The sequence below is a fragment of the Cebus imitator genome, unplaced genomic scaffold, assembly GCF_001604975.1.
Source record: "Cebus imitator isolate Cc_AM_T3 unplaced genomic scaffold, Cebus_imitator-1.0 Scaffold67, whole genome shotgun sequence".
NCBI classification, from domain to species: Eukaryota; Metazoa; Chordata; class Mammalia; order Primates; family Cebidae; genus Cebus; species Cebus imitator.
The window spans coordinates 5,887,128-5,897,866 of NW_016107382.1; the positions used below are offsets into that span (position 1 = coordinate 5,887,128).

At 37.4% G+C, this 10,739-nt stretch overlaps 1 protein-coding gene across 18 annotated transcripts in view; it reads left to right on the top strand.

The window, feature by feature from the left end:
• Window positions 1–3,762, top strand: part of KCNC2 (potassium voltage-gated channel subfamily C member 2) — a 169,970-nt gene extending 166,208 nt beyond the window's left edge. For 5 of the 18 annotated variants that reach the window (XM_017530641.2, XM_017530655.2, XM_017530649.2 and 2 more), the window contains one exon: window positions 605–3,762. In XM_017530641.2, coding sequence (XP_017386130.1) covers window positions 605–741 — 137 coding nt within the window. In that variant the 3' untranslated portion in view covers window positions 742–3,762. Of the gene's footprint in view, window positions 1–31 lie in introns of all 18 variants that reach the window. The other 13 variants (XM_017530644.2, XM_017530657.2, XM_037739292.1 and 10 more) reach the window with 9 other exon arrangements.
• The last annotated feature ends 6,977 nt before the right edge of the window (window positions 3,763–10,739 follow it).

Below are 10,739 nucleotides of genomic sequence, written 5' to 3' on the forward strand. Positions count from 1 at the left end.
CTTTTTTTTTCCTTTACTTTTCTTACCCAAGGAATTAGAAATGGGCATTCCATCCTACATCACCTGGATAATGGCACCAAATGCCATTATTTAAGAATCATCTTTTAACTCTATAAAGCTGGAAGATTAAATATGCTGGAAAAAGAGTTGTCCATTTAAACTTAAGCATGCTTTATTAGCTTAGGAAATAAAAAATGAAAAGAGAAAAAGTAGCCTACTTATTTCTCTTTTTTTCCAGAACACATTCTGAAATTTAAAAATATTAGTCAAGCTTATATCTTACTTAAGTTGCTTTGCCTAATTCTTAAATGAGTTCTAGTATTCTATATGCCAAAAATACATTAACACTAACTATAATCTGGGAAAAAATAGATTTTGAAGTATTGTAACCATAATTTATTATGGCTGGTTTAATCTTTTCAAAATGGCAACTACAATGAGCTTCATTTTTTTTAGAGCTATAAATTGTCTCAATATTAAATTCTTTGTAAACAAATTCTTCTTTGGGCTTGAAAATAGCACTTTTGATTACCCTGCATGGTATTATTTGTCTGTCTATATTCTGGTTGAATTCAACTGATGTCTGTGCATTTTTTCATAAAAGGATATGAAAAATCCCGAAGCTTAAACAACATAGCGGGCTTGGCAGGCAATGCTCTGAGGCTCTCTCCAGTAACATCACCCTACAACTCTCCTTGTCCTCTGAGGCGCTCTCGATCTCCCATCCCATCTATCTTGTAAACCAAACTGCATCAGTCGGCTAAATTGTATTAATTCAAGTACTGTTTACCCCATAATGGAAATAATTAAATGTAGAGTTACTCCAGGCTCCATTAATACAGTATAAATCTTGCATGATACTACAAATTGAAGTCACAAATGCCACTTGGGTAGCTAATAAATCTTATTCAGGCTTTAAAGATTGTCTGAAGTAGTGCTAAGACTTCTCCTATTAATTGCCCTGATCTCCTTTTGCAATAAAATGACAGATAGTGTCAGATATTGACCAGAGCACTAATATATAAACATATCTTCAGGGAGATATATTTAAAACAGTGTGCTTCCAAATGCCAACCACTTCATTAAACTTTATTTCTTGTGACTGTAAACCATTCTGAAGATGTATGGGATCCTATCTTGATTGCACACAACATGATTTTGGTCAGCTCATTTGCATGGACCATCTTGTCTCTATCACCTGAAAGCAATGTTGCAGAGTTCGGGGACTGTGGATAGCTCAGGATATGTGTACTTGCATTGAACCATCCTGCTGATATAAAAGCATTGGTCAACTGTTCTGCATGTTGAATTGTGGGGCAGGGAGGGCAGGTTTCTCCTTGACATTTTTTTTCTTATTATTTGAAAGAATTATATGTTTTAAATAGTTTAATTTCTTGATTAATTTACTTTTCTTCAAAAATGCTGTATTGGAGTTCTGAATGTCTCTGGTTATTTGCACACAGATAACTGCAAAGAGGTTGTCATTACTGGTTACACGAAAGCCGAGGCCAGATCTCTTACTTAATGACTTGGGGAAGGCACAAAACATGAGAGAAAGGTAACTGCCAGCCAGGCTTGCATTGTTTAGCCAGGAATTGCTGCTTGGTACTAGACTTGTTTTTTTTTTTTTATTTTTTAACCCCAGGATTTGTCATCATTTTCAGAGGCAGAGTGCCAAATATCACCCAAAGCTCTTGTGTCCTTTTTTTTTTTTTAACCCCTTTTATTTTTATTATTTTGTGCAAACATCAAAAGTCATTGGTGTTCACAGAAGGCTTTTTTGACTAGCCTTAAATTTCTGAATCAAAGGATTAACCAGATTTTCAGGCAGTGCTTAATAAGGTGCTTTGTCCTGTATGTTGTTCCTGTCTGTCTGTCTTAGCTCCCTGTCTTCACTGTATATGCCATCTGTCTTCATGAAGAAAAACGCCTCTGTAAGATATTCATGATTTTAATATTGAGTCCCTTCAACACCCTACCCCATATCTATTTTTTGCTATTTGGAGCAGCCTCTCTGCTTTGTATACAAATTAATGATGCCCTGTAGACTACCTAAGTTAATCTGCACAGTAAATCTTTTTGATAAGCAGGGTTTAAGCAGCAATTTCACCATTGTGCTCTGTTGCCTGCTGCAGTGTCAGTTCCTACCACCTAGCAACCAGCATTCATTACTACACTCTAACAAAATCCTTAGGGAGTCATATTCAATCTGAGTGGAAGAAAGTCTATTTATGCTTTCCTATGAATTCAACAGCAATAGCGTGTCTGGTCTACTGAGCATGTGAGGGAAGAAAAATGCCGTAATATAAGTAGAGGGATAAATAATATTACTAAGGCATTTGGGATCCTTGAGACTGCTGATTAATTCCTATTTCTCGTGTTTACTTTTTGTTAGGAAGACAGTTGTCACTTTTATTATTGGCCATGAAACATGTATTACTCTATATCCCCAAGTACTAGAGCATGACCTGCATGTCGGAGATCTTGTACAGCAATGTATTTATCCAGACATAAATATGTGATATTTAGAGACACAGTGATTCTTTTGATAACACCACACATAGAACATTATAATTACACACAAATTTATGGTAAAAGAATTAATATGCTGTCTGGTGCTGCTGTTATTGACTACAGTGTTGTACAGAATTTGTCATGGATTTTTGACTGCTGAGAAAGGGACAGTGGAATTTAGCCATACCAAGGACTATATTGGAAACAGACTTCTGCTGCTGAATGTGCCCTGATGTGACCAGGTTGTACTTGGAAGAGATCCCCGCGTCTTCATGAGGCACTAAAAGCTTATAAAAGAACTGTGGCTGGAACTCACCTGGTGCTCCCCATGCGAGTGCTCTGCTTGTAGACTGGCCAGTGTCCATGAAACAACTGTAAATACCAACACATGTGCATGGGTCAACAATCTTGGCCATTTCTCATCAAAATAAGCCAAATTCATGATCAACATCTCTGAAGTTCTAAGTAAGGCCCACACTTCTTTGAATTATTCTTCATGGGCCCACAGTAGGTTGTGCTGTGAATTACCTAAGGCAGTGATACTGATGTATTATAGGTCTGTCTTAACTTCTCTTATTTCTACTTTGTTGGTTGAATCTATGAACTTGATCATTATCATTTTCTTATAAATCACTTATGTAATCAGATTGTCAATTATGTTGTGAAATTGTTAGTATTCATTTACCAAAAATGACCTATGTTTAGTCACATATTTGTTTAGTTCTGGGAAATTGTTATAGCTTAAATGAAACTCACCAACATTATTCATAGTTTAAGTCTTTTATCATTATTACCTCAATTATAAATATTACAAAAATATAATTCTGGCAATGAGAGTATTTTTTTATTCAATGATCAAGGAGCAATGTCAGTATATAGTAGAATATTAATTAAATTATATCCTAAAATGTATATTTTGCATAAAAGAGATATTCTTCAATCAATTTTTTGTGAGTTTTGTGGCAAATGAAGCTTGTACTTGTCTTTAAAAATGTTGTAGTTGCAACTGTATAAGATTTTTTCATCTTGCTTAATCAATACTTCCAGAGTCTATTAGTTCCCCTGGGATTCTGAATATAACATATACTATTATAAACCCCTGTATCGTGGACCTTTTGTGAACATTTCAAGACGCATGCACAACCTTGGTGATAACCAGTGGAAATGTAACTAATTGAAATGAAGAATAAAAGGCAAATGAGCTGGGGACAAACTTGAATCTTATTGATTAAATTACTCAAAATTATCTTCTTGGCTCTTTTCTTTGTGGTGCAGTTTTCAACAGACTTTACTACTTTTATGTTTTATGGTATCACTCCAGATCCTAGTATGCAATGAAGAATTTGGGATAAAAGGACTTAACAACATGCACAGTTCTAACTATATTCAAGTTTTAGGCATGTAGCCAATGTTTTCTTCTTCCTTCATCTACCTACATTTCTCTCATAATTCTGAGAATTAAAAAGTATTAAGTATTATGGCAACTGACGTTTACAAAGTATTTATGATTAGTGCTGAAATTTTCTTCTTTACTATAGAGATAGGGGTCTTGCTATGTTGCGTAGGCTGGTTTCGAACTCCTGACCTCAAGTGATCATCTTGTTCAGCCTCTCAAAGTGCTGAATTTTTATTTACATTTTCCAAGTTGATCATCACAGCAATTCTAGAGGCAGATAATATTGTTTTCATTTTATTGGTGATAAAAGTTAAGGATGAGAGAGGCAGAACTGTTCATTTACATTTTTGCCACAGATAATGTTCCCTGTCATACTTTTTTGTGGATTTAATATTTACTGGGCCTCTAGTCGTAAATGCCCTATCAATGTTGGCTTCTGTCTCACCTTTGGGTAACAGGCCTCTTTTTCAGAAGTGTACCATACATAGTTGGCCTTCCATTTATATTGTGGAAATACATGTAAGTTTACTCTATAAAATTCTATGTCACCATCCAGGGGTAGAAGAGGGGTGAGATAAAAGACAGAATAAAATACTGGAGATTTCAACACTTTTGACTAAGCAAAATCTTTCCTATATCTTTTCTGCGTCTAAAAATGATCCATGTTGATTATTAAGAGACTATTAAGAAACAGTTTAGAAAAGGGAATCTGTCCAAATATAATTACTGATAAAATATTTTTAATGACGTCAGGATGTTGAAGTTACCGTAAAAACGAAAAATGGGAAGGGGAAATAATGCATATTAATAGATAATAATTGCCATCAAATTTTGATTAGAAAATCAGGATTAAAAATTCATCAATGAAAAGTTAAGACATTCATTTTATCTTTGAAATAAATCACAAGACAGGCTAATAGAATAGCAAAAGTGTCTTAGAAAGACAATGAATATTGTCAGGCTATAATGAATATTAACAGGCTACATTACAAAGTAGAGACTTCAGAGGCTTTATGACATGCTTGAAGACATTTAGAGCTTAATGAATCTATTAAATTATTGAAATCCACAGACATTTAAGATGATTAAAATATGTAAATTTTTTTCTTACAAAAAAATTGTCTTTCTTCCATCCAATTTCCACTGCCAAAAATTTAATTAATTGTTTAAATGCCCAAATGTTATTAAACTATAGATATATGCTAATGTTCTGTAATGTGAGTTCAGTGTCATTAATATTGATTTAAATGTTGTTAATTCCTTGTTCTTCTCTAAACTAACTTTGTTCAGAGGATATATTTTTCACTATTGCCTAAAAATTAAATAATTTGATAGAATTAATATGACAAGATTGATTTTGTTATCATACTATCATGTCAAAGTGGCCAATGACTGAATATGCAATTTGAATACTAAGGTGGTCAAAGGATGTGGTCACCTCCATTGTGAATCCCAGATAACCTAATAATCATCTATTTGAATACACTTTATTTTTTAAAGAAATTTTAGCTGCACAGAAAAATTGAATAGAAGATTTTCATGTAACCCTGCCCCCATAAATGCACAACTTTTCTCACTGTGGGCATCTGACACTATAGAGGTGCATCTGTTACAATCAGAGAGCCTATGAACTACACTGACACATCATTATTACCCAAAGTCCATTGTTTATGTTAGAGTTTACTGTAAGTGCTCTACATTCTATAGATATTGAGAAATGTATAATGACATGTATCCATTATTGTAGTATCATATAGAATAGTTTACCCTAAAAATCCTCTGCGTTAATCCAATTGATCCCTTCTTCCCCTTAATTTTAGGGATGGGGGGGCATCTTTTTACTGTCTCCATACTTTGCCTTTTCCAGAATGTCATATGGTTGGAATCATATGGTTTGTAGCTTTTTTCAGATTGGTTTATTTTACTTAGTAATATACATTTAGGGTTTTTCCATGTCTATTCATGACTTGATAGCTCATTTATTTTTAGCAATGAATAATATTGTATTCTGTGGATGTACCACAGCTTATCCATTCACCTACTGGACATTATATTCAACAGGGTTTTTCAGTGAAAAAGAACTCATAGGATGAAAATACACACACCCATCCACCCACTCACCCCCTGACACACACATACACAATTATATAAAGAGAGTTATTATAAGAAATTCGCTCATGAGATTATGGAGTACTATAATCATAATTTGCTATCCACAAGCTAGGGACCCAGGACAGCCAGTGGCATATTTCACTCTGACTTTAAAGTCCTGAGAATCAGGAGAACTGATGGTGTAAATTCCCATTCAAATTCAAAGGCCTGAGAACCAGTAGTACTTATGTAAGTCCCAGTCCAAGGACAGAAGAAGATTGACATGCCAGGTCAAACAGCCAGACAGGAAGAGTGAATTCTTTCCTCCTCTACTTTTTTGTTCTATTCAGGAACACAGATTGGATCATGACCACCCACATTGGGAGAGGCAATCTGCTTCACTCAGTCCACTGATTCAAATTCTAATTTCTTCCAGAAACCCTCTCAGAGACACATCCAGAAATCATGTTTAACTAGATGTCTGTCCTTTTCAATTTGATGCATAAAATTCACCATCACAAGTCCATTTCTAGTCAACTTGGCACCCAAAACAACTCCTTAAACCATAATCTTCAAATAAAGGCAACAATGAGGACATAATTCTGCCTAATATAATACAACTATCATGTTTTTGCCCAAAAGTGTACTAAACCCTTTCCCAGAAGAGATGATAAAGTCCTTGAGTGATGATTACTCTTTTCTTTAATATCCTGTAACTGAAACATTCTTATATAAAATAATACGTAAATGCTACAACATAAAGTCAGAACATATCATGTTGCATGATAAAGAAATGAGAGAAAAGAAAAAAAGATTTGCATATACATACATACAATGTACATAACAAAACAAGGAGCAAATACTCATGGCAATTACACTTCCGTAATTGACCACATAGTCACAGCTGGTACTTGTTACTACCTTCTTCCACCACCCATTCTGTATTCCTTTTACCTTCAGCAAGCACATCAGCTGGTTGTGGTTCTTTACTTGGTGGGGTAACCCAAAGTTTCTGGGCTGGGTTGTTGTAGTTTTCCACTGACCTTAATCACTGGATATGGTAACATTAAAAGACACTGTAAGAGATCTTCTGTGTTCCAGCCATATTCTTTCTTGCCTGCATCGCAGAATAGTAGTCCAACTGTGTGGTGGTAGTCAGGGTCAATCACCCTAGTCAGCACAGTAACTCTCTTCTTTGCCTTTTGATTCATCATGGCTGTGAATCAAAAGGCAAGGAAGAGAGTGACTGCATGTAACTTGCATGTCAGTGAAATCACTGTTTTGTCCCATGAAGAAAACATTTCTCCCTTTAGAAGTAGGACTTCTAGGCCAAGAGGGCATTTGGTCATGGAAACAGGAAGAAAAAATGTTGTTATTGGGTCACTAGGAGCAAGAGTGAGTGGTGTCACTCTCATTTCCACCACTTGACTTCTAGACCTATGAATTCTGGCTGTGGAAGAAACGGCACCACATTTTGGATGGTAATTCAAAAAATACATTGCCTTCTGGAGAACCTCATCCCAGCCTTACAAGGTGCTGCTACCTAGCTAGTGCTATAACTGAGTATCCAAAGGCCATTCATCATTATCTCAGAAACCAGCACTTCAGGGTGGCGGGGAACAAGGTAAGACTAGTGAATTCCATGAGCATGGGCCACTATCCTGCTTCTCTTGTTGTGAAGTGAGTTTCTTGATTAGAAGCAATGCTGTGTAGAAAACACACAGTAGGTAAGGCATTCTGTAATTCCAGGGATGGTAGTTTAGGTAGAAGCACTGAGTGCAAGGAAGGCCAATACATATCCAGAGTAAATCTGTATTCCAGTAAGAACTAAATGCTGCCCCTCCCATGATGGAAGCAGTCCAGTATAATCAACCTACCACCAGTTAGTGGGCTAATCATGGTGGGGAATGGTGCCTTAATGGAGACCAGTGTTGATGTGTGCTGCTGGCCGGTTAGGCATTCAGCAATGGCTGTACCCAAGCTGAGCTTGGTGACTAGAAGTCTGTGTTGTCGAGCCCATATATGACCTACATCCTCACCACCATAGCCACTTTGTTCATGAGTCCATTGAGTGATGACAGGAAGTGGCTGGGGAAACAGACTAACTGGTAGCCACAAAATGGGTCATCCTATCCACTTCATTATGAAAAATTTCCTCAGTTGAGGTCACTGTTTGGTAAGCATTCACATGCAACACATATATCTTTCTCTTTTGCTCATTCAGAAAAGTCCAACCACATATGCTTCCCCCAGTTTTCTTGTCACCAACTTTCCAATCATGTTTCTTCTAATTCTCTGACCGCCCAGCCACACCATTGCCCACAGCCCATGTATTAAGTTTATAATCACATATTTGGCCACTTCTCTTTCTAAGCAAGGAGAACAACCAGATTTACTGCTCAAAGTTCTGTCCACTGGGAAGATTTCCCTTACCACTGCTCTTCAGGGATGTCCCAGAAAGAGGTTGTAATCCTGCAACTGTCTACTTTTGGGTGATGTCAGCCTATCTTACAGAACCATCTGTAAACCAGGCCAGAGTTTTCTCTTGACTCGTCACTGATATTGAGAAACTCTTCAGTAAGACATAGGTGCAGGCAGCTGGAAGAGAGAAGGCAGTGTAGCAGCAGTGGAAACCAGGGGCATTTGGCTTTTTCTTCGCATAATTTATTTGTGCCTCAGGCTCGATTACTTGTATAGCACTTCTGATGAAGTGCTGCTGTGCATACCCACCCAGTTCATAACAGGCAGCTCAGGCTGCATGGTAACTTGGTGGTCCATAGTTATGTGTTTAGTCACTACTAATACCCAGTATCAGGCCAAGAGCTGTTTCTCAAAAGGAAAATAGTTATCTGCAGAAGACTGCAAAGCTCTGCCCTAAAATCTTAAGAATCTATGCTGTGATTTACCTATGGGTTCCTGCCAACGGCGCAAACAGCATCCCAATCTACCCTTGAATTTGCCATTGAATCTGCTGAATCATACGGCCCAAGTGGCAGAGCAGATTGCCCAGCAATCTAGACTTGTTGCAAAGCCTTGTCTTTCTGGGTTCTGCTCAAAAGTAGCAGTTTTTCAGATTAAGTAAATGGGCAGGAGTAACACATCCAAACGAATTATATATTGCTTTCAAAACCCAAAGAGACCTACTCTGGATTTTGCCTTGTTTGGGGTTGTAGGAGGCCAGAGGCAACAACTTATTCATCACCTTGAAAAGATTCCTTGGCATGCCTTGTACCACCGGATATCTAGAAATTACACTTAGGTAGACTGCTCTGAATTTTTGTCAGATTTGTTTACTACCTTCTGACATGAAAATGTCTTAACAATAAGTCTGAAATAGTCATTACTTCTTGCTCACTAAGTTTAATCAGCATAATGCTTTTAATGTAATTGATGGATGTTACTTTAGGGAAGAAAAAGGTGATCAAGATTTCTGCAAAGTAAATTATGACATAGGGCTGAAGAGTATGATATACCCCTGAGGCAGGACAGTGTGAGTGTGTTGCTGGCCTTGTCAGCTAAAAGCAAATAGCTACTGGTGGGCCTTATTGACAGGGATAAAAGAAAAGGCATTTGCCACATTAATAGTTCTATGCCAAGCACCAGGGGATGTGTTAATTTGCTCAAGCAATGAAACTACATCTGATATACCAACTGCAATTGGAATCACTACCAGTTAAGCTTACAGTAAGTCACTGTTAGTCTCCAAGATCTTTCTTCTGCATAGGTCAAATAGGAGAGTTAAATGCGGATGTGGGTAGGGATCAGCACCCCTGTGTCTTTCAAGTCCCCAATAGTGGGACTAACCTTTGAAATTTCTACAGGAATGGAATGTTGTTTTTAGTTTACTGGCAATTCTAATGGCTTCCACTTACTTTTCCCATCATCAAAGCCCTCACTCTACATGTCAGGGAACCAGAGACTAAGCATACCTATTCCAATTGTGCATTCTGAGTCTGGATAAATAACCAAAAGATGAGATAAGAGACTTCCTGGGCTTACTGTGAGATACGCCTGACCTAAAACTTCATCACCTAACTTCAGTAACCCATAATATGACTGTTAGACCACAGTGACATTTCATGTCTCCTGGAATTTGTGTCAGTAAGCTAGTGTCTAGTATCCTCCTAAAGGTCTGATTATTTCCTTTTCCCCTAGTGCACAGCTACCCTGATAAAAGGTCATAGGTCTCTTTGGGGAAATCTGGGAGAAAGATCTCCAATATAAATTTTTGGTAGTGTACTGGGATCCTTCCTCAAGGGTACCTGGCTTCCCCTTTTTTCAAAAGACTTTGAATGTGGGCCAGGCATGGTGGCTCATGCCTGTAAGCCTAGCACTTTGGGAAGTAGAGGTGGGGGGATCACACTTGAGGTAGGGAGTACAGTACTAGCCTGGCCAACAGGGTGAAACCCATCTCTACTAAAAATACAAAAGTTAGCCAGGTATGGTATCAAATGCCTGTAATCCCAGCTACTCAGGAGGCCGAGGCAGGAGAATCACTTGAACCCAGGAGGTGGAACTTACAGTGAGCCAAGATCCCACCACTGCACTCCAGCCTGAGTAACAGAGTGAGAAAGACTTTGGATCTGTAAACTGGATCAACTCTGAGAATTGGTTGAGAAACAGTGCCTCAGTCTCTGTCTTGATGATTCAGGTTAGACTTTACTTCATTCACCTAAAATTTTTCTGCTTATATAGATCAAGTAACAATTTATTAGGAATAAACAGGAATATTTATTGT